Below are 26976 nucleotides of genomic sequence, written 5' to 3'. Positions count from 1 at the left end.
TGTTAGGGATGGTGCGGCGCCCCCAGGACCTCCCTGGTCCCCAGCCCTGGGCCCTCTCCCCTGTCCCAGCGCCCGGTGTCGTCTTTACAATAAAGCAAATCCCACATAGTTCTGTGTGGAGACTTCCCTGCGCTCTGGGAGGGTGGGAGGCATTGATGAGTCTCCCCGTGGGTGCCTTCAGCTGCCCATCAGCAGGGAGGACAGCAGTGGCCCAGGGAGAGGGCAGACCTGGGTTGGAGGAAATCGGTCCTGAATACTCATCGGAAGGACTGATGCTGAAGCTGAAGCTCCAGTACTTGGGCCCCCTGATGCGTACAGCCGACTCATTGGAAAAGACCCTGATGTTGGGCAAGACTGAAGGCAGGAGGAGAAGGGGGTGTCAGAGGAGGAGAGGGTTGGATGGCATCACCGACTTGATGGACATGAGTTTGAGCAAGCTGTGAGCGAGAGTGAAGGACAGGGAAGCCTGGCGTGCTGCAGTCCACGGGGTCGCAGAGTCGGACACAACTGAGTGACTGAACAACTGCAACAAGGGCAACCCTACTTCTCTGGGCCTACCAGCGACCTGCCCTCTCTGGGCCTCATTTATAAAAGAACAAACCCTGCTCTTGCCGCAGGGATGGTAGCCTAGGCCGGAGGCCTTTCAGGGTAGGCTGTATGGCCACCAGGGGGCAGTATGGCCCCAGAAATGTCCCAAGGCCTCGGGCTGCAGGCAGGGCCTGGAGAAGGGCCTGGGCCCTCGTGGGCAGAGACACCCCTCACTGTGCGGCCTGCTCGCCGGCCAGCTTCACCCGCACCTGCTCCATCTCTTGGGTGCCGGCTACACACCAAGCTCTTTGACACATCTCACCACAGTCCGATTGGTCGGATACGATGATTTTACAGACGGAACTACCAAGGCTTCCCGGCCTGGGACCAGACCCCCAGGGCGTGCACCCCTCGCCGTGATGAGGCCCTCCCCACGCCAGGATTCAGGCCCCGAGGGGACCTGTCCCGTACGTCACCACTGGGCTCCCTCTTCACCTGGCGGGTAGGTGGTGCTGCCTGACGTGAGGAGTCTGAGATGGGGCCGGGAAAGAGGCCACACCTGAGGGCAGGGCTGGGGCGTGGAGGGAAGGCTGTGGGGGCAGGTTTAGGGCCTGGCCTTCAGCCTGCAGAGCCCACAGAGACCCCCAAAATGCAGCACCCCTGGGCTGCACAAGGAGGCCTTGGTGAGCATTGCATACACTTAGGAGGGAGGTGGACAGGAGCCGTGGTGAGGTGTAGGCAGAGGGCAGCAGGGTTAGTGGTGAAGGGCTTGGACTGAGGGAGGGAACAGGTTCGGTTCTGGGTGCTGGGTGTCCAGAGGGACGGCCACAAACAGGAGCACATCCAAAAATGGCGCCGGGCGGACAGACCCCTGGGGATGAGTAGGAGAGTGGGGAGCCCAGAGAGGGCTCAGGTGGGCAGCCGCCCACCCCGAGGGGCAGAAAGGACAAGGCGGAGGCTGGGGAGCCTGTGAGGCAGCCTGGTGTCCAGGCCCAGGAGGTGTGCACCAAGCGGTCCCGAGGGGACCCAAGCGCGGCCAGAAGGTTGGACAAAATGCCGGTGAGATGATCCCTCAGCCAGGTCTGGGGGAGGAGCGACTTGCAGTTCCAGGAGCCATCCGTGGGCAGGGGGCATTTGCACGTGTGCCCCTGTCTGGTGCCCTAGGGGTGGGCACGCTGGTATGTACCCGCGGAGGTCCCTGACAGCAAGCCCTCTGTCCTGCGCGGTCCCCCCGGCCAGTGGGCACCAGGCCATGGCCACTGTTGCCTACACTCCTGGACACTAGGTGAGCCACCGAGGAGACCTCTGGGGGTGCAAGGCTGAGTGTTGTGGGTGGCTGTCCCCCAAGAAGTATCTCTGGGTGAAGCCGAGGGCCATTCTGGCAGGCGTGGAGGTGACTGCCCGGGAGGCACAGGGAAGAAGCTGGGCAAAGGCGGGGTGGCGGAGGTGATGGGGCAGGGCTACTAGAGGGACCTGGGGGGCAGCGGGAGACCTGCCACCCCTCCCTTCCTTCCGTCTCCTCCGCTGGGGGTGGGAACATGCAGACTGAGGTTTTGGGATCATGTCACTGAGTGGCCACTTGGTGTCAAGGGAGGGTCCTGAGCTGGAGTCTGGCAGGCCTGGGCTTGAATTCTGGCCCTGCAGCACGGCAATAGCAGGTCCTGGAAAGACCCGTGATCCCCACTGTCGCAGAGAACCCACGAGGGTAGGCCCGTGCCTAGAACTGCCCCCCCAAACGGGGAAGGGGCGAGTGGCTGTATAGTTGGGTTCTGGCAAGCCTGAAGCACTTAGTGGAACAGCTAGGGGGATGCACGTGGTGGGAAGTGGGACCCAGGGGTCTGAGGCTGGAGATGCAGGTTGGGGAGACATCCAGGGGTCTGGAGAACATCTGCACAGGACTTCTGGGGATGTAGACATTTTCTGGGGTGTCCTGGAAATGTCCCAGAGAGGAGGTAGCAGGAAGCAGGGCGAGGTCAGGAGTGTGTAATGGCCTCAAGTTGAATAGGGACCATCCGTGAGTAAGGAGGGGTCACTGGTGTCTCAAGAAAGGCTGGAGAGTTTGGTCAGGGTGGTAGTGGAGTGAGGGGTAGCAGGGGTGCAGAGGGGGGACATGGGGACAAGTCCACTCCAGACGGACACCAGATGGGGATGGGGCGTGCTCGAGACAGGGGGTCATCAGGAGGATGCTGCAGGACAGAGTATGTGCTGCTCGGAGGAGAGGGTGGGTCTTGGAGGGGACAGGGGGACGGGGATGTGTGGAGAGAGAACCCTTCACCTCTGAAATGTTTTGCGCATGTCAAGCAGGCCCAACACGGCCCCCCTCCCCTTATCAAGGTTCATGGACCTTGCCCGGGGAGAATCCGGGAAGGCCTTCTAGGGCGTGCATTTCACAGAGGGGAGAAAGAAAGCAGAGTGACTATGACGACGGCAGGACGATCAAAGGCAGAAACTTATCCCAATCTGAGTCGGGGGGGGGGGCAAGGCCTGGGGGCATCACATCAGGGGCTTTCCTGAAGGTGGGGGACCCCTTTATTCAGTCACAGGCGAGCCAGGCGGGAGCTCTAGGGGGCTCAGCATTGTCTCTCTGCCTGGAGGGCTCCGAGGGGCACTCAGCTGCCAGCACACCCACTCCCTCCCCGCTCTGTGCCCCACAGGCGGCCAGAGACAGTGCCTGAGATGCCCGCACCTGGCTCTGTGGCCAGGGTGTTCCCCAGCAGGTCTTCTCCGTGTCCTGCAGCCCTTGCTTCTTTCCACAAGCTCACAAGCACTTTCTTCTCCCATCTGAAATGCACCGCCCTCGCCCTTCTCTGACTCCACGGCTCCTTTCAGCAAAACTCCCTAAAGAAGCTGCCTAGACTCAAGCGTCCACCTCCTTAAACCTTCCCCGTCAGACCTGGACACCCCCTACGCCAGTGGTCCTCACCAAGGTCACCGATGACCTTGCACCTCGCTCTGTCCTCATTTCTCAGCCCTCATCTTACTGACTCATCAGCACTTGCTCCCAGGGCACCATCCCGGGCCTCCTGCCCCCGCTGGCCGCTCCTTCTTGGTTTCCTTTGCTGGTCCTCCTCCCCTCTAAGCTCCCAACACTGCTGCACCCAGGGTGCTGCCCTGGCGTGCCTTTCTCTCGGCTCTCATTCACTCTGGCCACCTCTGGTGACATGTATAAGCCAATGGCCCTCCAATGCACGTACATCTCCGGTGCACTCCTTTTCCTGGGCTCATCCTCTGCTTGGCTCATCCTCCAATGGTATTTCAGACTTGACAGGTCCAAACTGAAGCCTGACTTCCCCACCCCCTCAACCTGCTCCACCCCAGCAGAAGCCCCAGTCACACGGCCTCAGGAGGCAGTGTCCTCAGGGCTGAGAGGAGCAGAGGCAAGGCCATGCTTCAGTGGCTCAGACCAAACCCCTGAGGCCCTCCCTGCTCTTCTCTATCCCTCCTGAAAGCTCCTCTGTCTCATGGCCTGTTTTTGGCTTTCCCTTCCATACAGATCCAGAATCCAGTCGGTTTCACCACTGCTCCCACCCAGTCCGAGTCACCACCTCCCACCTGGACTGTGGCGGCAGCCCCTGCTTTCCCTCACCCTCACCCTTAGAACCTAGTAATGTAGCAAGAGCCGGAGAGCCTTTTAAACAGTGAGACCAGACCACCCTCTCTTTTAACCCCACCGGCCGCCGCGTCCCTCGGTGTAGCACCAAGCAGAGCCCCACCAGGCAGCACCTGCCGCGCCTCCCCCTTGCCTCTCTGAGCTCGTTGCCTCCCGTCCCTCCTGTTGGTCACTCTGCTCCAGCTGTACTGGTTTCCAGGCACGTTTCTGGGCCACAGAACCTTTGCACTTGCTGCGCCCTCTGCCTGAAACGTTCTTTCCTTGGGCGTCTGCATGGTTCATCCCCTTGCCTCTGTCAAGACTGTCTGCACGTTACCTTCTTAGTGAGGCCTATCCTGACTGCATATTTATTTATTTAAAAAACTTATTTATTTATGTGACTGCACCGGGTCTTAGATGCAGCAGGCAAATTCTGAGTTGTGGCACATGAAATCTAGTTCCCTGACCAGGGATTGAACCCAGGTCCCCTGCATCGGGGTGGTTGTGGATTCTGAGCCATTGGACCACCAGGGAAGTCCCTGTGTGTGTGTGTGTGTGTGTGTGTGTGTGTGTGTGTGTGTGTGTGTGTGTGTGTGTGTCAAGTTGAGTTAGTTGTGTCTCTCTCTTTGTAACCCTGTGTACTGTAGCCCACCAGAATCCATGGGATTCTCCAGGCAAGAATGCTGGAATGGGTTGCCATGCCCTCCTCTATGGGATCTTCCCACCCCAGGGATCGAACCCACGTCTCTTATGTCTACCTGCATTGGCAGGTGGGTTCTTTACCACTAGCACCACCTGGGAAGCCCCGGGAAGTCCTTGACTACCTATTTAAAACTTTAACCCCACCACGTATCCTTCCTGTCCCCTTGCCTTGTTTCTTTCCCGTAACACTTAATCACCGTCTAAGTGGCAGAATGATTCATTCATTCATTATGTCTGTCGTCTTCCTCGCCCACTGGAGGACAGCTCCTTGTTTGTCCCTGGCTGTGACCCCAGCGCCCAGAGCAGTGGCCTGCGGTGAGCCCTTGGTGCACTGGAGGATCTGGCCTGGTAGAGAAGCACTGTGTCCTCCCTAGGGACTCAGTGGGAGCCTGCACAGGGGTCCCCAGGCTGCACGGTCTCCCAGGGGGCAGAGGTGGCGGGAGCCTGGCTGGGTCAGCTGGCCTCGGCTGGACCCACCGCTCAGGCTCAGGATCAGGCTCAGGCCTCACCCGGGCCCCTATAGGCCGTGCCCTGGCGTTGGGCCTGCCTGCAGATCTGCCAGAGCGGAGCCCCAGGGCGACCCTGCACCCCCACCAGTGGGTGTTTACTTGCTGGGAGCCTCCAGTGGGGTTGGGGTACTTCCTCCCTGGCTGGGGCCCTGTCACTCCCAGCATGGGTGCAGACACTCTCAGTGACATCTGAATTCCTTCTTGATGTTATTCATAGAAAAAGCATCACCTGGTGAGACACCTCCAGACCTGGCTTTGTTCTTACCAACGGTATGGTCACCCCCCCCTCCAAACGCCTCCCCTCACTTACACCCTACCCCAGCACCGCGGCTTCCTGCTCCACTGACCCGCCACATTGTCGCCCTGCTTCTGGGCACGTGCTGCCCCTCCATTTGGGTGTCCTCGCTGCCTGTCCATCACAAACGCCTCCTCCCACTTCAAGGCCACACCAGGCTGGAATCTGCTAGCCCTTTTGCAAGTCCCCACAGACGTCACAACAGTTCTCCCCAGTCCTCTGTGTTCTTACCCTGGCTCCCCGCGTGCAGACCCACAAAATGCATGCCCCCCCCGCCCCCCGCAAAGCCAACATATAGAGCCGTGGAGGAGGTAGCAACACACCCCAAGGCTGCCACACGAAAGCCCTTTAAAACACAAGCTGTGGATGAGTCACGCACATTAATAATATCACCGTGTCGCCTTACGCGGTATAAACCTGCCATTCCCCAGTGCATCACATAAGGTATTTTGTTCAGATCCACTTAACCAGAGAGAAAGGAGAAAAGCTGTGCACAGGGAGGCTGAACACTGCTTGCGTGGGGAGAGCGCCCGACTGCAGTCGGCACATCAAATCGTGCTTGTTTCTCTGCCTCTGGTGCTGGCTGTTTACGAAGACAGGAGTCGGAGCTACAAAACCACGTGCAATTGCAGTTCTGCTTAATTAAATCTCACTGCAAGAGCAGGGAGAGCTTCTGGGTAAAAAGACTTTGTGTTAAGTGCTTTCCTTTTTTTTTTTACATTTTATGTTTTAATTTAAAGGATTTTTTAAAAGTAGGGGAAACAGAAACTAGCAAACAGGAAATGATTGCAGTTAGGTTTTTTCAGTGCCAAACTGGGAGAGCCTTACTGGTTTTACGTAATTTGTCCCATGGTGGGAGATGGGCAGACATTTGGGGGCAGCTCTAGATACTTCCACATCCGGGTGATGGAGGAGGTAGGCTCAGGAGGGCCCAGCTCTGGTGGGAGGCTTTCCCTGTTCCGGGGTCTCCTGTGGAGGGCGCATTGAATCTAGTTTAGCTCACGCTTCTGCATCACCAGTGGGAACTTCACATTCTGAAACGCACAGATCAAGGCACAAGCAACAAATGCACTCCTCCCCAGCCCACCAGTCACAGGTTGGGGAGGATGGCGGTTCTCTTCCAACCCTCAAGGTCCCGAGACGAGAATCATCCTTGGTCACAAGCCTATGGACCACCTGGCCGCCAACGGCAGGGCTCTCCCGCCTCCAGCCCAGAGTGCTGGCTGGAGAGGCCCTTTCTCAGGAGCCCGATCTTTCCAGAAGCCCACGAGACACCGTTCCCTCCTTCCTCCCCTCACTCACTTGCCTGCACTCACAGGCGCCCTGAGCTTGTCCTTCTCCACATCACAGGGGTTAGGGAACAAAGCGAGAGACGCCCCCATACCCCTCAGACCCGCAGGCGGAGGCTGGGCGGCTGGCCGGGCACAGGCTGAGGCAATCCATCACCCCAGGGCCACACCCAGCGTGGTCGGCCGCCCTTTCTGGTCTTCACAAGCCTGTGAGACACGTGGTGGCGGCCCTGTTTCACAGACAAGGAAGCCAGTGCTGGGAGGGCCAGGGCTCCAAAGGTGTCAAGAAGCCAGCGGGGACGCAGGGCCTCATGCGTACCGAGAGGGAGACCCGTGGACAGTGGGGCCAGCTGGTCCCCAGATCCCCCGCGCATCCTACCCAGGTTTCTGCTGACCCCCGGCCCCGACGCCACATGCCCGAGGAAGCATGGGAGGAAGGCAGTGCTTGAGGTGCCCTTTGGACCCAGAATGAAAAGTGTTTGCTGCTCCTCCTCAGGCCAGAGCCCTTTAAATAAAAACAACCCACACATTCTTGTGTTTGTATAAAAGATATTTACTTCAATTATCACACCTAGGGTGCTAGTGAATAATAATAATACATGGTGTGAGTTTCATACAGTGATATTGCTTCTCCATATCATATAGGGACCGTTGTACAGTGCTGAGAACAAACATCGTATGGCTAACGAAGGACAGAAGGGACGACGGGTGCCTCCCCCACCCCCATGCCAGGCGGATCGACTTTTGACTTCTCGCGTCGAGAACAAATAGCAAGAAATAAAATGTTACTGGAGATGGGTCACAGCAACACAACAGAGGCTTTTCTCAAAGCTATTTGTACAAAAATGATGCTTTTTTTTTTTTTTGGTCAATTGGGTCATTGTGAGGATTAAAAAAAAAAAGTCTGTGATTGTATGAACAAATGAGCTCTAAAAACATCTAAGACTTAGTGCGTTACAGAAAATATAAAATACTGCTAAAATGTAAGACACCACAAGACACAGTCGTGGTGGTGGTGGTGGGGAGCTGGGCTTACTAGGAGGTGTCTGGAAGAGGCCCCCGCAAGGCCGGCTGTCCTGTGCTGTGTTAGTTAGTAGTCTGGGCAGGAGCGTGGCCACCTGCTCTCACGGCAAGTAGTTTATTGCACAATCGCAAAGAGCTAGGTCTTACTCAGTGGAAAGGGACGTGGGGGGACACCGCCTTTTCGTTTTGCTTTTTCCCATTTTTATTTTCTAATGAGCTGTCCGCAAATGCTTTCAAAATTTTGGATGAAATCCTCACGTCTCCAAAATGCACAGCATTTTCTGAAAGGGGGGTCTCAGAGGGTGGGACATGAGATGCCCGTTTTCTCTAGGAACGAGGCAGAAAACGGTGAGAGAGAGAGAGAGAAATGCATAGACGACTTGGGGGAAATGGAAACCCTTGTAGGGGGAGGGATGGGGACGTTTCATCAGAGGGCTTTCAAAGGACAGAATCAGGACCCCAGACGATGTCAGAGGAGGGAAAAGGTGACACGGAGAGCGAGTCGGGGGTCGGCAGGCCCTCTGGGAGCCCCACCTCGGGGTGGCAGGCAGCGCCCAGCCTCAGCCTCCGCCACCCCAACACCCGATGAGCAAGCCACTGGGTGTCTTGCTGGCTGTGCTTCTAGCCACAGAAGGCTGTGCGCCTGGTCCATGCTTCCTCCGCACTTAACCACCCGAAGGGGGAAAGGGGTTCCCCCCCCTCCCCTGGAGTGGGTCCTTAAGCCACAGCCAGACAGAAGAACACGGTTGCTCCGCAAGATGGTTTTGACCAACTTTGTAGGCAAGGAAAACAACAACAACTGTAACAAAAGCCAACGGAAACTTGTCAGCCCAGTGAGCCTTGCCAGAGACCTCTCTCACCCGAAGTCAGGCTCGACCAGGCCTCCGCGCCCGCCCTGCCCCAGGGCTCCTGAACCGTCATGAACCCAGAAGTCTGACCAGAGGCTCTAGGAGGCTTTGGGGGAACCGAGCTTTGCCTTTTCTAAGTCTCCTCTACAGCTCCTCACACGAGCAAACTTCAAACCCCGGCGCTTCCTTAACATTGGGAGATTGTTTTGATCAACTCTCTCGTTTTGAGACGTGATGGAGACCACCAGTTTTTGAGTGGCTACTCTGGAGAGAGACAGCTGATTCAGAGAAGCACCCCATCTGCCCTCCGATCATATCCCTAAGACCCTTTGGGTCTCTGGGGGCCGGGGAGGGAGGGAGGGAGGCAAGAAGACAGCAAAGGCTGGAGTGAAAGTCAGAAGCATTTATGGTAACAACAATGACACAAAATAACAATACACTCCTGATAAGTACTTAAAGGATTAACCTAATAATAAATAGGAGAGAATAGAAATATTTTTTTAAACAATTTTTTTTCTCAAAGAAATATCCTTTTATAATTATCCTCACGCACGCTGCAGGGAGGTGGGGGGGGGGGTCAGTAGCAGTCGATCCATCTCAACAAGAAAAAGGTGAAGTGCTGGGAGGGACGCCTGTGGTCACACAATCACTGGGGAGGGTTCTCAGCTGCCGAGCCACAGCCCCCTCCACCCGCCCTGCTGCCCCAGCCAGAGGTTCTGGTGGGTGCCCGTGGGCCCTGCGTGACTAGCATGGTGGTCAGCAAGAGGCAGGCTGAGATGGGGTTGCGGGGCAGGGGGGAGGCAGTGCTGGGGAGGCCCGTTTTCCCTTCAGTTCACGAACAAAACGGAACTACAGTGAACAAACTCATCCTGCTCCTCCACAACCTGAATCGTCCTGGTCTAAAGCTTACTTTGAGTTCATTTGGTGTGCAATACGTTCTCTTAAAAATGAAGGAAAATGATTTCTATTGCACAGAGCTTTTTACACATAGTCATCTATTTAAGTGCTTTCTGTTTAAAGCAAGCTATGAGAACATAAAAAAGAAAGAAAAAAAAGGAAACGAAAACGGAGGGGGAAAAAAAAAAGGGAACAAGAAAACAAAAGGAGCCCCGTGCCACTCCAATCCATCTTGCTGACTGGTATCTGGTTTCACCAACGGAAGTCCCAATGCTTCTGTATATACTGTGCTTCTGATTACTGTCCACAGGGGTGTAGCCACAACTTTGGAATATAAGGCACCTTTCCTTTCTGTTCACAGAAAGCTTGATACATAGCATACAGCATATTTTGTGGTAGAAATGAGAGCCTAAACACTACGGGAATTACAGTAACAGACTTTACTTCTTTACATTATTGGATAGGCTATAATGATCCATGAAAAGCAACTCAAAGGTATTTTAAATGTTTAATAGCAAGGATGGGGAAGTGCACATTTATGCCTAGCCTAATGTCTTTCACTAGCCTTTTTTTTTTAAAAGGTTCTTCACCTACGATGCCCAACTTTTAAAGTTAGCATTTTGGAGGAGACGAGGCGCTTTGGAAATGTCTCGTTAAAGCTAAATGTCACTTCATCCAAAAATGAAAATGGGGAGTATGCCACTGACGGCATGGACACAGTCTCTTTGGAGGGGAGGTGGTGATGGAAGGGCGGTGGCAAGGCCTGGGCAGGCAGGGACAGTTCCTGTAAGGGGACTGATGGTGGGGTGGGGCGGGGCAACTACATTTCCATCTTCTTCCCAGGCTCCCAGGCTGTTGGGGAACGGCAGGCTCTGGGCAGGGCTCATTTTATGCTCAGCTCCTCGCTCCCCACACTCCTGCCTCTGCTGCCTCCATCTGCACCACCCACCTCCCCAAGTGCCCTGGCCTCAGTTTTCTGTACATCTCTAAGCATCTCACAGCCTTGATCTTTTGGGAACTTTAACTGGCAACTTCCTTTCCCTTCTTTTCCTGGTGGTTTTCGTCTGCCAAAAGGCAGAATGGAATCTGAATGGGAGTAACATTGTCAAATTGGACCATCCTCTTAGCAAGCAGGTGTGCTGGCCAGACTGACATTCACTGCACTGGGAAATAGATAATAGATGTACACTGCGTTGGGAGTCCCAGGCTACCACCTGGCCACTTAGGGCAGGAGCTCTGCCTTGGGGTTCACGAAGGCTCCCCTAACACCATCAAGGCACAAAGACACTGCGGCACCAGGGAGGGGGGCGGATTTCTAAATGTGAGTTTTTCCCAGTAAGTGTGTCCAAACTCCTTCCACCAAGAGAACACTTTGGCCACCAGACTGGGTGGACCCACACCCAACCAGCAGCCCTGGGAGCTGGTTTTCTTCAGCACAGCGTGGAAACTGGCCTATTCTTTGGGGAAGAAAGGGTCACATGCCTGAAGGCTGGGCGTGTGGGTCGGGGAAGGCCAAATCCTTTCCTGTCCTTGGGATGCTTCCCACGGAGACCTCATAGAAGGGCTGAGATGATAACTTCCCGGTGCCAGAGACAACAGAGCTCCCCAGTGCCAGGTGGGAATCCTGGGGAAGTGTCCTCACGTGGCCGTGGAGGGGCAGCCCGGGGCGAGGGAAGCAGCTGTGATCGATCTTAACAGCTGAGCGACAATGGGCAGAGTGCGCAGGCAGGCCAGAGACAAGGCCCTGTGGGGCCTGAGGCCGCCCCTGCCTGCAGAGGAAACAGCTGTGAGTGCTTCAGGAGCAGGTGGAAGCCAAGAGGAGGATCCCTGTGCCTCGCAGAGCTCAGCTGTCTGTCCCGGTTGTGCTCACAAGAGGGAAGCCGCCTGCCCACCAGGCCAAGCTACACTCATGGACCCCATGCTTCTCTTCCCGGATCCCACTTGCCTCGCGGTTCTCAGGGGTGTGGGGTGAGGTCCAGTGGGAGCGTGGTTAGTGAGGTAGAAGGGGACAAATGAGTGTGATGACACAGGAGGGGGGACATCCAGGGAGGGAGCCAACCTGCAGCCTGACGGGGAGCGGCTGCCCGCCCACCGCACTCACCAGGACCTTGCCTGGCTCCATCTCCCCTGAGCAGCTGGCTTACTGGCCTCAGAGGGGAGCGGCCTGGGACGGCTCAGGGCAGACTCTGGTTTTTATAGGCCTGTCGAGAGGCATCTGCCATGGTGCATTTAAGGCAAAGGCTGTTGTCCCCCAGCTCAAGATCTAGGAAATCACCAACACCGTTTCACTGTGGGTTCATCCCAGAAGGACGGGAGTGTTGCTCCCGCTGGCTCCTCTGCTGTTTTCAGGGAGGTTTGTTTTCCCAGCATCAGAGGAATGAAGAACATTGCATAGAAAGTCAACAGAATTCAACAATCACCCGTGCATGACAGGACATAAGTTCAGGGAGAAAAAAGAAATCCAGGCCAACTTTAGGAGGAAGGCACCTGCCTGCGGACAGAGCTGTCCAGCGACTCTCGTTCCAACCTCTTAGGGCATGACTGCTGGGTGATCTTAGGGTCAGTAGCGGACGCCAGAGCTTGCGTACAACCTGCCCTCTGCTTGGTCTGCTCACAGGGCTGTGGCGGCCCTGGGTACGGAGGCATTTGGATGTCTCATTCCTCCTGGGGCTGAGGGCAGCCTGGGAGGGTATCTCACAGCCAGAGGGAGCACAGAGGAACACCTAACCCAAAGGTCTGTTGCACTCTGGGTCTGGACCACCAAAAAGCACATCTGGCTTTTAAGTAGGGAGACACAAAGATGCCCACGGGAGGGAGAGAGATGAGCAGGGAGGCATTTGTGCTTTGGAAGTACAGGGAAACTGTCCCAGGGAGGCCATGCACTCTTATCCTTCTGCCTTGGTCACTGGCCCAGACACAGTGGCCATGACTTGAGAGTAGTCACACAAGTCAGGATCCTGGCAGATTCTGGAGATGCCTCTCCAGTCTGCTGACCACAAGCCACCTTGTGTCGCGATGTTCTTTGGGCAGGTAAGCTCCGAGGAAAACCGAGTTGGAGTTAGATGGCTGTGGTAATCCTTCCTAAAGAAGGGCAACCTGCTAGACAGAAATCATAAGACTTATCCAGAAGTTCAAGAGAAGAGGCCTTGTCTGGGAGCCAGGAGGCAGGAGTGAAGCCACACCCCTTCTACCTCAGACACCACAAGAGAATGTGGGCAGGAACCAAGGGTCAAGAGGCTGAACTTGAACACTGATTGTATGCGGAGCCTCCACTTAGCCAGCTAAGTAATGGCAAAAACCTTAAGTTATGAACACTGCCTCCAATTAACAAAAAGAAGCCATTTAAAATGGTATAATAGAGCTTGTAATTAAGTGTTAGTGTTTTCTACGGAACCGTTTTCCCCAGGGGAGAGGTACAAATCAGCTTTTTAAACTGATGGAGCGGAAAGAGGAAGAGGTCGGCTGCCTGTGGGAGCTACTGCTTGGAACGCTAGCCAGCGGAAGGTAAAGCCCACGGAGGGGATGCTGTTCAAGGCACTTAAATATTGCTTATCAAGATGAAAGATCAACCCTTGGACTCAGACTGAGGGGCGCAAAGAGAAGGAGGATACCCCCTCCCCAGGTTTCTGTTATTTAGTGGCAGCTCTTAAAAGTATTACAGTGACAGCTTAAACACAAGAGATCATAGGATTAGGATCGCAATTTAAAAAAAAAATAAATAGAGAAAGAATACAAACATGGAACTGCAAGCAAAATTTAACCAACTGATTGTATCGAGCACCCAGATGTAAGTCTGGCAAAAAAAAGACAGAATGGAAATCAACAATAACCTAGTTTTAAAAAAAGAAACAAAACCAACAAAAATGACTAAATTGCCTGGAAGAGCCAAAGTGGCTTTTTAGACGTTACTATTTGGCCACGAGGATGGACAGATTTATACTTTATCAGTTTCCTCGATTTAACACCTTAGTAAATAACAGTCATGCCTTTAAAGCGAAAACACTACCCTGGCGTTCCCTGTTAACGCCCTGCTTTTCATTCTATTGAAAGTCGGGTATTTGGAGACTCATCACGTGATGACAAAATTCCTCCTCGAGGTTTTTGTGGAGGACACCACAGTACTGTCAGGGGCTCTGCTACTCACTGTCCTGAGGGTCACGGATGCAAACGCCCTCTTCTCAACGCACCTGGATTCAGCCAGATGGGAACCCATTTTCCCCTTAAGCTCCTCCGTGTTGAATTCTCTGCTCACTGAACCAGATTTCAAATTCAGAATGATATGAAACCATCAAAAGACAAACGGCCTGCCTCCCAGCCTCCTAGAGCCTTCTGCAAACTTCTTCTTCATGAAAAGGCATTGTCTTTAGTGTAGTGACTCTTAAATTTGTGAAAAACTTGAACTAAGTGCTGCAGTTGCAGGTTAAAGGACTGTAAATGAAATACATAATTTCTAAAACATCATGCAAGAAATGTGGTTTCACATCTTACAGTCAAAGTCCTACAAGTTAATTAATACAAGCACACTGAGGTGTAATAGCGGGAGCATACCTTTAAAATTAGAACTCCCTCCCACCCCCCAAATCAAAAAAAGGTAATATTAATTAAACTTAAGAAATAATGAATGCACCATTAAAATGTCATCCAAAGATGTTGACCTAAGACAAAGGTTTCAATGATACACAATACGGTCAAAAAGGTTTCAATCAGTAATATACAGTATGACAACTACATCTTGTAAATTATACCCAATACTGCCGGCAGTCTATCCCTCTAAAGAATATTTGCCCCTTTCATCCCTTCCTAACAATCAGATAATAAAATACAGCACCTATAAATAAGCAAAAAAAAATATATATATATACCGAAATCATCTATTGTTAGTTTAAAGATATGGCAATAAAGGAGTCTAAATTAGCAAACTTGTAGAAGCCATAACTGATAAAACAGCTTATTGAAAAAAGGTGGCAGTAATGCACTCTATGTGTGCACAGGTACTTAAGAAAATACACAGACGTATAAAATTGCACACACGCACACACCCACACTTTCATCCACCTCTGTTCTCACGCATATACACATAGACGACAGGAGGAATCAGAGACAAGTTAGACTTGATTTGTACTTAGACTGCCCTAAACTGTGCATAAAAAGAATGTTCCAAGAGGCAAAATGAATGGAGGGCCAATGATCTGGTCTGGAAGTGAACAGCATCAACATTTTGGTGTGACTACGGGGGTGGGGGCGGAGCCCAGACTGCCACGTTCTCTCTTCTGCAGGGAAGGAAGGAGGCTTCCCACGACGTCAACAGTCATCAGTGCTTGTGGTGGGAAGAAAGGGAGAGATAGAGAGACAGAGAGAGAGTTATGCGTGTGCTTGGGCGCACGCACGAGCCCTGCCCAGGCCCAGGGAGTGGCGTCCCCTGGTGGGGCTCAGTCCATCAGGCGCCCGGGAGAGTGGTGTGAGGTGCGGTGCCTTCTGTGTCACGGAAAGACTGCTGCCTACGAGGGGCGAGGGGCCCCGAGGGGCCCCAGATCTGCCTGCGGTGACCTTCGCGGCCTACACTTTCCTCCTTTCTTTCAACGCTCGCACATGTGCAAGACGCACTAACACAGACGTTAAGACACCATAAATTAAACAAAATGAACGGGTACATGCTACAGTTCTAACTTGTCTCCTACACCTCCAAGATATGAGGTCTGATCAGCGTGCTCTGCGGTTAGAGGTTAAAAAGCAGATTATAAAATACCTAGATTCGGATCTTTTCTTTTTGTCCTGATTTGGCCTAGAATGGAGTGTATTAAACAAACCCTGGTCAGCAAAAGCCCAGAGTCAGTTAAAGCTATGGATCAATGTGCACTACATGTCAGGATTCTATTCACGTACAAGAAAACACTACGTCAGCTACCACAAAATCAGATATTTTCCTGATGTGACTTTTCTTGTTAAAAAATATGTGGAGTAAATGTGTTTTACTTTAATTCAAAGTTTCAAAGGAGAAGATTCTTTACTTGAAAATACTTAGGAATCCAAACTAGTGTGTTTAGAGTCGGTTTGACTGTGCAATCTCTTAGTGGCAACTGAACAGCTACAAAAACTTTCTTTTTTAAATTTTTTTCTGAAAAATCCCCCCCTCCCCTTTTTTCCTGGTTTAAGAAGATAATAGTGTATTATCGCTCTGAAGCCATTAGATGGCAGATAAAAAGCCCCCTTTTAATATGTGGGTTTGATTTTTTTTTTTTAAAGCCCACACGAAAAGAGGAGGGCGCAAGGCAAAGCTGTAAGAGTTATTCCAGAACCTGTGGAAATCACTTAGGGCAATAAAAAAAACACTTCAGGGTACAAAAAAGCTCGACTACACATTTCCGTTTTCTTCCTTGAAAACACGACATAGATTGGGCTTAATGCTCCTTTGTTTTCTATATGCACCTTGGCCTATGGCGATTTTGCCCTGTGGCCCGCAGGGCGGTTAAGTGCGCAACACGGTCCCGGCCGCGGAGTCGGCGCCCGCCCCTCTGCCCGGCCCGGTTCGACCCAGCTCGGCCAGACTCGGTTCCACTCGGCCCAGCTCGGCCAGACTCGGCCCGGCCCGGTCAGGCTTGGCCCGGCCCGGCCCGACTCGGCCCGGCGCAGCGTGACGGGCGGGCGGGCGGCGCCCTCTCAGAACTCCCATTCGATGGGCTCCTCGCGGCTGGCGGCCTTCTCCAGGCGGTGGATTATGCTGTTCAAGTTCGCGGCCTTCTTCTTCCTCAAGGGGTTGTCTCGCGAGTCCCTGGCGCCCGCCGCCTCCGGGAGGCCGAAGAGGCTCTGCAGTGAGCTGGGCCTGCGGGCGGCCGCGGGCGCGCTGGTGCTTGGCAAAGCGGAACTCCTGTCGGCGCCGTCCCGGGCCCGGCAGGGGCCCTCGCCCGGCGGGGCGGCTGAGGTAGCGGCGTCCTCCCCGGCCGCGGGCGCGGCGGCGGCGGCGGGGTTTGGCACGGGCCCTGGGCCGTCCGCGGGACCCTCGGGGGGTGGCGGCGGCGGCGGCGCCCGGGGCCGGCCCTCGTCGGCGGCGGCGTCCGGGACCGGGGTCCCCGAGGGCGGCGGCTCTGCCTTCTCTGCCGGCCGCGGCGCCTCTTCCCGCTCCTCCGGGGCCGCGGCCGCCTCGGCCGGCCCTCCCTGAGACTTGGCGGCGGCCGCAGGGCCGCCCGACTCTTCGGCGTCCGCGGCGCCCGGGCCTTCGGCGGCCTCCACGCCGTCGCAGCTGTCGCCCTCCGAGCTGGGCGCGGCCCGGCCGCTCCGGGCCGACGGCGAATCGCTGGCCCCGGCCTGGCCCTGGCTCCCGGCCTGTATCTCCTCAATGAACAGTTCTCTGCGGATCCGAGACCTACGAGACACAAGCAGTGGGGGCGCCGTCAGGGGACCTCTGTGCATGGGTGCCCTTTGTCCCTTCCCTAGCGGCCCAGGGCTCCTGCCATCTCCGCCCACTGCCCGACATCTCACTCCCACCGGCCTGACAGCCGCTCAGCCTCCTGCGGCCCCCAGAGTGGAGCCCCTCTTTACAGCCACCCCATCCTCCCCAGCCAGGAGCCAGCAACCTTCCCAGCTGAAAGTTTCCCAGACTCAGGGCCTCTGAGTAACCTGTCCTTTGGTTGGAATGCCAGTCCCCTCTTCACTAGGATGGACTGCCAACATTAATCGCATGGCAAGGTCCCATTCTTTGCACACCCACACCTAGCATTGGTGCTTGGTGTACAGTGATAGGCCGAATGAATTCATACAAGGAGATGAAGTATGAATGGTAACCACTGCCTCCCCCTCTGGACCTCCTGAGAGAGAACCAATTATTAGATGGTGCCCAAAGTAAAAATCTTCAGTGTCCAGCTCTGAGCCACAGGTCAGAGTCTCTGGTCAAGGTTGAGGTGGGATTCTATTGATTTGTGTGATTAAATTTCAAGTTATTCCCTCCTCTAAAAGAAGACCAGGGAAGGGTCACTTTTGATCAATCAGGAGGGAGGCCAAATAGTGCTCCAACACATCCACCATGTTTTAATTAAGCTGAGTTCAGCCTATAATGGAAAGTGTGCTTCACTACTTTGTTAGGTCCAAAGGAAACAGCTACAGAGGGGCCCAGGCCTTCTCTGTTTTGGAGCCCTTGGTGATGTCATGAAAGGGCTTTTGTTAAATCTTTTGTTTTGTGTCAGAATTTCTCTCCCTATCGTGCTTACAGTACTGGGTTCAATCAGAAGTCTCTCTAGGTGTTTCTTCCTAAATACCTCTGATCATGAGCCAATTGTTAGTGGAACAGCATCTTCAGGGAAATTAGCACCAAGTCCAGTGTCTTACAGAAACTGGGCCTGCAGAAAGCCCTGGGTTAGGCATGTATGAAGATATTTTCTGCAGTGTGTATACCTCAATAAAGGTGACATTTTTTGAGAAGCCATGGTATGCCAGGTCCTGTGCTGGATGTAGGGAGGTTGGAGCCAGGGAGAATCCGGCTATAGTTTAGTCTAATATATCACAAGTCAGGTCATGGTTATCTGCTACAAAGTTTTTTGCTCCATACGTAGGGTTAACTTTGACCCTTGTCCTGAAGATGATCCCTGAGCCAAAGCTGCAGGGGGAGGTCCTGATGCCCCCCCAGAAGTTCCCAGGAGGTAACGGAAGACTTTGCTCTTTCCTGCGGGCTACTTTGGGAGCCTGTGTAATGGTAATTCCCATCAACAGATCCCTGGGCACTTTGCTAGGAGGATGAACCTGCACTTTGCTGGATTTCAAGCCCCTTGACAGCTAAAAAATGCCCACTGGGGTGAACACTCAATCCCATTCCACCCTGGCTGGGGAGTGGGGGAGGCTAGATGGGCAGCTAAGGGTTTGGGCTGATCCAGGCCACAGGTCCATCATGGACTAACTGGAAGTCCCTGGGGCAGCCTGGCCCAGAATGGAGCACAGGCTTTTTGGAACCAGGCAAACGGTTTGAAATCTGGCTTGTCATTACTAGCTACAAAACTTGGACAAGTTCCTTAAGCTTTCTATGCTTCAGTTTTCTTATCAGAAAAGTATGGAGAATAGTGTCTTCCTTGCAGAGATGTTATGACTAAATGTTGGGTTTTTTTTATTGTCATTTTCTTTTTTTTTTGGTTACGCCACATGGCATGTGGGATCTTAGTTTCCCAATCAGGGACAGAACCCATGCCCCCTTGCAGTGGCAGGACAGAGTCTTAACCACTGGACCACCATGATGAAATATTAAATACAGGACACAAAGTAGACCAAAAAAAAAAAAAAGCAACTATTTTTCTATTTTTACCACCCAGCTGCCTTTTGAATGACAAAGTCCTTGTTATAAGTGCTAAGGCTGAGACAGAAGGGCTGAGGGAGCGGGAGGGACAACTTCATATCCAAGACCTGGGATCGAGGCTGTGACCCTCACCGGCTAGACTGACATTTATGATGTTTAAACGTTTACACGTATGAAGTGAAAAACGGGGCTGGCAGCGCTGAATTCGACTGCAGGTGGGAGGAAGTATGAAATAACATCTATAAAGCTCTTGGCTCAGGGCCTGGCACATGTTACATGCTTAGCAGATAAGAGGCGTCATCCTTCTCAGCCTAGATTAGTCTCTGTGTCTGTGAGGAAGATTATCTTCTGGTCTAGAAAGACTAGGTCCCAGAAGCAAATCTGGTTTTCAGACAAGTCATGCAAGGCTGACAGGATGCTGTGGCTTTTAGGGCTTGGAAGAGTTTCTGCTGGGTGGACCTGTTTTCCAGGAGACCAGGTGTCCTGGGCTATGCTGTTCTGGTGTTCCTGGGTAAATGGTCACCTTAGAATACTTCTGATGGCCTTAGGGTAAAAGGAGAAGAGGAAGTAAAGTTTTGTTTATATTTTGATGGGGGTAAAAATCAACCCCAAGAATTTACTCTCTAAGGGTTCGAGTGGTGCAGAAAAAATGAAATCAACTTCTGTTTAACTCCTGCAGAAAGAACCTAAGAAACTGCCTTCTTGACCACAGGTCCTTAACAATTGGTGTATTATTTCTCTAGGATAAAAATCTCAAAAGTGAGATGGCCGGGCCAAAAGATCTGTGCTTATTTAATAGAAACTGCAAAATCACTTTCTAAATTATTAGTAATAATTCACTCCCCTACAAATACTATATTTCTGCCCCCTTTCTGCATTTTCACCAGATACTGGGACACTTTCAAAGTTTTGCCAAGTGGTAACAAAAAAGTAGAATGTTGTTTTTCTTTTAGATTTCTAAACTATTGATCATTTTTTCTATCTAATTGATCATTTTTTCATATATTAGCAGTATCCATCTCTTTTTCTATGAAATGCCTATTCATATTCTTTACTAATTGTTCAGTAGGATTTTAAAAATCAATTCCTATAAAAATGGACAAAGGAACACTTTATTCCATGTATTGTAAAATATTTACTTTTTCCCAGTCTGTGGTGTTTGTTTTGGGACTTTGTGATATCTTGAATCCTTTCATTTTCTGCTTTCATATAGTCAAATATAGCTGTTTTTACTAGATGGTTTTAGGTTTTCCTATATTTCTAATCTTTATAAAAAAATTCTTAGTACCAAGTAATAAAAATATATTGACAAAAAAAAGAGAAGGGATTTCCTTGGTGCTCCAGTGGTTAAGCATCTGCCTGCCAAAGCAGGGGACACAGGTTTGATCCCTGGTCCAGGAACTAAGATCTCATATGCTGTAGGGCAACCAACCCCCGATGTCACAACTACTGAAGCCCAGGCGCGCTAGAGACCACATACCACAACTAGAGAAAGCTCCCAGACAGCAACAAAGAGCCTGCGCGCTACAACAAAGACCCAGCCCAGCCCCAAACAAATAAACAATAAAAAAAAAAAAAAAAGAAAGAAAAAGCTTTCTTGTTTAGGAATTAAACACATTCAGTGCGTGTGTGCTGAGTGTTACTGTGTGCTCATCCTTGTGTGAAGTGCTGTGGGACCCACCAGGTGAGCTGGTCTGTCCTGAGCATTTAAGGGAAGAGCTGAAGCCTTGGAGAGAGGGCTGGCTCAGCCAGAATCTCTGCACTTTTCCTTTGAGTGGCCTTAGGCGAGGGACTTCAGTTCTTTGGGCTTTATGCCATTCCTAGTGACCTGATGCCACTTCTTATTCAACCTATTATGTGACTTATCTAGTTCAGGTCTTTCAATACCCTGCACACATCATACCTCTTCTAGGATATTCATCCAGATCTCTGCAGGTGAGACTGATCTCTGCCCTTGGTTCTACCACTTGACTTACCAGCCTGCTTTGTTGTGGAGTGTATTTGACAGCATTTATTAAGCATCCATCTACTCTAGGTCTGGATCTGAGCTCATGACTAAGCTTTGAGGTTCCATGGCTCTTCTTCCCATCTCTGCCTTCTCTATAGTTGGATTTGTTTAAATGCTCAAATCAGGCATCTCCACAATGACCAGCTGACCATCACGTGATGGCATTTCCATAGGGGTCAGGAGGCCAGCTGGGAAACCTGGAGAGTGTGTGCCCTGGCCAGGAGGCAGTGACTGTCTCTCAACTGAGGCCTGCAGGGGGGTCTGGGAAAAAGGTGGCTCCCTGCAGGGTGGGGAGAAAAGGCTTTGGAGATGTTTTGTGTGACTGACAGCTCCTTTATCCAGATTTTCAGCAATCTACAGCTTCATGCCCTCCTGTCCAGGGTTAGGATACTTCATTAAATTGGATGTGACTTGCAGAAGACTCGAAAGTGCACATTCAAATGCACCTCTGTGTCTGGAAAGTGAAAACAGGATTGCATAACACCTGGCAAGGAGAGGCTCTGGGGAACCTCTGCCCACGTTTCTATTCACTCGCCTTCACTGTACTTGTTTACTGCTCTTGAAGTTTCCTTCCGTGTAGAGGGAGCTCCACTCTTGCAACTGCTGACCTCGCTCTGCCTCTGTTTTTATCTGATCGGTAAATTTAGGCGTGAATAAGCTGGTTGTGCTCAGCTCATGTACTTTCTTTGTCTTCTTGGGAGCCAGCCCACACATGGTGAGGCCTGCCTGGGGCCAGTGCTGCCTTGATGGATAAACTGGCCTGGTTTTAAGAGTCAGGTAGCAGGTCTATTGGGCTTCCCTGGTGGCTCAGTGGTAAAGAATCTGCCTGCAATGCAGGAGACCCAGGTTCAATCCCTGGGTTGGGAAGATCCCCTGGAGGAGAGCATGGCAACCCACTCCAGTACTCTTGCCTGGAGAATCTCATGGACAGAGGCACCTGGCAGGGTATAGTCCATGGGGTCGCACAGAGTCAGACACGACTGAATCGACTAAGCAGCAGCAGCAGGTCTATTTGGCTCTCACACTAAGCTATATCTGCTAACATAGCCTTCATTGGTGATAAAGGTATTATTTTGGCTCCCATCTAATATTTAAGCATTTTCCAATTTGTTCAGAACCTGGAAGTTTCATTGGGCCCTGTCAGAAACTCCAGCAGAACCTATCTGATGAGGTAGGGCCCACTTTGAGACTCAACTCCTCCCTCTAGCCCCTGGCTGCCTGTGATCTTCTGTTGCCTGCTGCTTACCTACACTGGCTTTTCACAAGTACCTGTCACCTTGGTATCACCAGGAGGACCTACCCCAGTTCTGTTGAGCCTGAGAGAAAATGATGTTCTGACAGGAACCAGTGATTGAGATGGCCATGTACACGGCATTCAATGGGCCTGATTCTCCGGAGATCAGACCACTGAGAATTCTCCGTTTCTAGCAGCAAGGAGTCTTGGTTATACGGGTGATCAACAATTCATTACCTGTCAGTGGATTTCCATTACCTAATCCAAACATTTTACCCTGTTCCTTTTTCTACAGGAGAGCGCCGGGCCCTTCCCTGCTCAGGTAAGTTATTTAACCCCTCTGAGCTTTATGTTCTCATCTATAAAATGTGGACAAGACTGTATCTTATATAGTTGTGAGGATCAAGTGATACAGTGCTAGTTAAAACCTGTAGCTCAGTGTCTGTGAACCTAGTAGATGCTCAATAAATCTTCAAGAACTCATGACTTTCCCAAAAGAAAGGGTCTTATACTACTTCATTTATTTAATTACAAAATGAATCAAACTAATTTGGAAAACAACACTATAAAAGACCTTGAGAAAGCATAAGAAAATCACTAGATACGCGCTCACTATTGTGGAACCAAGAGTGACTACACTCTCCCTTTTTTTTTCAACTATATATTTTTTTTTTGGTCATGCTGCATAACATGTGGGATCTTAGTTCCCCAACCAGGAATTGAACCTGCACTCCCTGCACTGAAAGCACAGATTCTTAACCACTGGACGGCCAGGGAAGACCCATACGCTCTACCTTTTAAATGATAGCACTGAGAGGAGACTTTTTCTGGTTACATAAGACATGGATTGTCTCCACCTGCATGACTCTCCATCTTTGGGAGTTTAAAATGCCAATAAAAAGAAAAAGCCAACTAACTGACTGAACACCAAGTTCTCAGCCCCTAGAATGCCCTCCCATGCACAGTGAATGGCTGGTCTCTTCCTGAGGGCTGGACGTGCGTTCTCGCAGAGCTCTGACTGACTGGGCCGAGAGCAGGACCATACCTGTAATTGTGGAACCAGTTGATGACGGTGCTGGTTTTCAAGTTGAGCTGGGTGGCGAGTTCTTCGATGGTTTTTGGTGACGGGTATGGCTTTTGCTGATATGCTCGTTTCAGAGCTTCTTTCTCTTCGGGGGCCAGCACTACTCGGGGTTTCTTCAGCTGGTGCTGGGGCTGGGGGCTGGCGCCCTGGCTGTAGTCGATGCCAATGGACGGGGGCTCGCAGGGCTGGCTGTCGCTGACCGAGCTGTGCCGCCTCTTCATGTAGGCTGAGGGAGGGAGAGACGTCAGACTGAGGGGCGGGCCCAGTGGGAAGACCCGCCCAGGCCCCCCAACACCCCTGCTCCACGGCACACCATCCACGCCCGGTTACTTCTGCGTGGATCGTGGCAGCTCCCTGCTCTTCTGAGAGCATCTCAAAACACTTCGACTAGAACCGTTCTGAAACCCAACACACACTCATCAAGGACCTGCTCTGCTGTAACGGGAGGTCCCTGTCTGTCCCTGCATGACTCATGGTTCAGTGGGGACACTGAGAAGTATATAGAGAGGTGACCCCAGCGAGGTGTGGTAAGGGAGGGCACACAGGCACCCCGTAGAGAGGGGCTCTGAGGGGCAGTACTCAGCCCTGCCTGGGGAGGGCATGGGGGAGGCAACCGGGGGACATGATGTTTGAACTGAATCTTGAAGGACAAAGAAGGATTAACCAGAAAAAACTGGCAGTGAGATAGAAGATGGTAGGAGGCTGCTCCAGAAAGCAGGACTAGTGTGTGCAGAGACACAGGTATGAAACAGCATGGTCAGAGTGTGTTGTGTGGGTGCATGCATGTGGGGGTGGGGGTGGGGGAGGGGGGGTGGAGATGTCAGACCTAAAGCTGGAGAGATGGGTGGCCAGGGGAGGCTTCAAGTTTGGATTTTACCTTGAAAGCAGTGGGAAGAGACACAAAGATTCAATAAAGGAATGAGGTGATGAGCTCTCTGTTTCTGAAAGGCTGCCCTGGCAGCGGCTTGGAGGACAGACAGAGGGGAAAGGACTGGAAGGAAGATGCTCAGTGGGGAGGGAAGGAGGATAGAGATGTAGACGAAGGCAGTGGTGACGGGGTTGGAGAAAAGCAGACGGGTGGTTGCACTGTGAGGGGCAGAAGTGATGAGGCTTGGGGACTGACTCAGTGAGGCGCCAGAGCAGATGGAGCTGGGGACGGTTCCCTGGCCTCAGGCTTGGGAGGTGAACTGGGCGCTGGTCTCGCTGGACTGGGTACCAAGGGAGGAGCAGATTAAAGGGAGAAGATGAGGGGTCATCTTGGAAACGTGGAGTCTGAGGCCTCTCTGGGTCATCCACAACAAGATGGTCTGTAGGCAGTTAGAAAGACAGGTGTGAAGCTCAGAATGGTCTAGGCTAGAGAGAGGAACCTGGGACCACTAGAATAGAACTTGTAGTAAAGTCAGTGACCTTGATGAACTGACAGAGAAGGGCAGAGAAGGAATCCTGGAAAACACCCATATGCAGAGGATAAGCAGGAAGAAGCAGCCGTGAAGGATGCAGAGAGACGAGAGGCCAACCAGGAGATGGTGGTGAGGAAGGGATGAGTGGCGAGAGAGGGTCCCCGAGTCAGTGCTGCAAAAAGCAAAGTCCGGCAAGGATCCAGGATGTCCTGGTCCTGAGTGATTAGGGCAAAACTGGAGACCTTGGTGAGCAGATACAGCGGAGCTCTGAGAGAAGCCAGACTGCAGTGGGTTTAATAGTGAACAGGAGGTGAGAAAGTGGAGGTAGTGGGCAGGAGTTACTATCCTAAGAAGCTGAACTATAAGGGAAAAGTGAGACACAGGATGGCTTCTAGAGGGGAAATCCAGGGTTGACAGTGGGCCTTAAAAGATGAGAGGGAGCTGATGTTTCCAAGCTGAGAGGGGAGGAGACAGAGAGCTGATGTTCCAGGTGAGGTGTGTGAGATGGGTCCAGGAGAGGGCGGGAGTGAGGGAAATGGGGGGTGGACATCCAGACACACTTATAGGGACTGAGGTGGGGAGAGTTGATGGCCTTGGTTTTCTTTATGAAGTACGAAGGCAGGAGGAAAGGCAGCTCTGAAGAGCTGGTAACAGAGTCCTGGAGAGAGGTGGGTGGGAGACGGTGGTGTGGGTGGAGGGGAGGGATGGTGGGGGTGGGGAGAAGCACAGAGGACCCTGCTGAAATGGGAGAGACGGAGCTGAGGTGGCACCAACCCCTGTGGGCCCCAGGTGCCGCGGATGATTCTCTGTGAAGAAGACTGGCAGGGTGCTACCCCCAGGCTGGGGTTTGCAGAAGGGTGAAGAGTGGAGAGCTGCGTGATGGAGTACTGCAGCCAGTGGGGGTCAGGAGGTCCGGGGAAGGAGAGAGAGCAGGAGAGGATGCACTGCTTGGGGGAAGCCTGGGAGGGGTTATCCAAGCTCGGGAGGCCATCCAGGGTCACTGGGATGAACAGAAAAACGTGGAAAGATGGATGGACAGTGGAACGTGATCAGTGAGGAGGCACCTGAATTTAAGCTTTGAGAGGCAGAGCAGTTTTGGATGATGATGGAATTTGGGGAACCGAGGGTTGAGGAGGTCAAACTACTTGAGGCTCGGGTGCTGGACAGGTCAGAGGGGTCATAACATTCTCCTGGATGAAGCAGCATGTGGGTGTGGAGTAAGGAAGTGACCCATGGGCTACAGTCTTGAAAAAATGCAGGGAGTGAGCGAGAAGTTGGGGGATGGAGAAGAGAAGGAGCTTTGAGAAAGCCTATAGGACTTTCAGATCTTGGAGAAGGTGGGACCTGACCCAGGAGTGGCAGAGCAGCTGGAGCAGGGCTCAGAGCTCGGGGATCTTTCAGCTGGCCCCAGGAGCCACAGCGGCTGGGGGGAGGGGAGGGGAGGACACACACTGTTCATTTGTCTTCACTGTGGAATAAGGGTTAGGAGCAGCAGTGGGGAGCCGGCTGAGAACAGGCTCAGGGGCTCGGATGCGACTGTCACCTGGGGGTGTGCAGAGTGGGTTGCAAGGTAAATGGGGGTGATTCCTGGATTTTGAGTTATCTGCTCTGCCAGGGCTGTCTGTGCTTCGTCTGCTCCTCTCTGAGGTTATGTGTTATTAATCACTATGCTTCAGGTTAAAAACTGTTTGGACTTCTTGATCAAATGAATCCTCCACAGAGGTCATTCTAGTGAATTAGTTTGGAATATGGTCTGAAAATTCCTTAAAACTTCTTAAAACTGATGGGATATGAGTGTGTGTGTGCGCGTGCACTCAGCTGTGTCTGACTTTGGGACCCCATGGACTGCAGCCCGCCAGGCTCCTCTGTTCATGGGATTTCCCAGGCAAGAATACTGGATTGGGTTGCCATTTCCTTCTCCAGGGGATCTTCCCAACCCAGGGATCGAATCCAAGCCTCCTGGATTGGGAGGCGGGTTCTTTACCACTAGTGCCACCTGGGAAGTCCCAATGGAATATGAAAAAGTGTTATTAAATCGAGACAGCATGGAATGGTCAGGACAGCAGTATCTGTCAGCAGCAGCAACAGTGGCTAACATCTGTCATCTAATCTTCACAGTTATGCTATGGGAGAGAGACCAGTGACATCCCTATTTACCGATGGGAAAGCTGAAGCCTAGAGAGGTTCAGTGATTCTCTGGAGGTCACACAGATAATAAGTGTCAGAACTGAGGTTGACCTAAGTCTGTTCTGGGTAGCCCTGTGCCCACCCCACCTGGCCAGATGGTGGCCAGCGC

General features: G+C 52.4%; 1 protein-coding gene and 1 non-coding gene across 47 annotated transcripts in view; one reads left to right on the top strand and one right to left on the bottom strand.

Moving 5' to 3' along the window:
* CUX1 (cut like homeobox 1) overlaps positions 1–26976 on the bottom strand; it is a 349540-nt gene that overhangs the window by 9263 nt on the left and 313301 nt on the right. For 38 of the 46 annotated variants that reach the window (XM_081557723.1, XM_081557752.1, XM_081557724.1 and 35 more), the window contains 2 exons: positions 23242–23506; positions 13419–17040 (listed from right to left, as the gene is read on the bottom strand). The exons of 5 other annotated variants lie outside the window; for them this stretch is intronic. In XM_081557723.1, coding sequence (XP_081413849.1) covers positions 16338–17040; positions 23242–23506 — 968 coding nt within the window. In that variant the 3' untranslated portion in view covers positions 13419–16337. Of the gene's footprint in view, positions 1–13418; positions 17041–23241; positions 23507–26976 lie in introns of those variants that run through there. 3 more of the 46 variants (XM_081557739.1, XM_081557717.1, XM_081557733.1) reach the window with 1 other exon arrangement.
* TRNAC-GCA (transfer RNA cysteine (anticodon GCA)) lies at positions 21759–21829 on the top strand. Its single transcript has one exon. It is a non-coding gene; the product is annotated as a tRNA-Cys (tRNA).

Source organism: Giraffa tippelskirchi, chromosome 13, assembly GCF_054371585.1.
Source record: "Giraffa tippelskirchi isolate mGirTip1 chromosome 13, T2T-mGirTip1v1.2.pri, whole genome shotgun sequence".
NCBI classification, from domain to species: Eukaryota; Metazoa; Chordata; class Mammalia; order Artiodactyla; family Giraffidae; genus Giraffa; species Giraffa tippelskirchi.
Note: the sequence above shows the minus strand (reverse complement) of the source record. Positions and strands in the feature narration are given on the sequence as shown.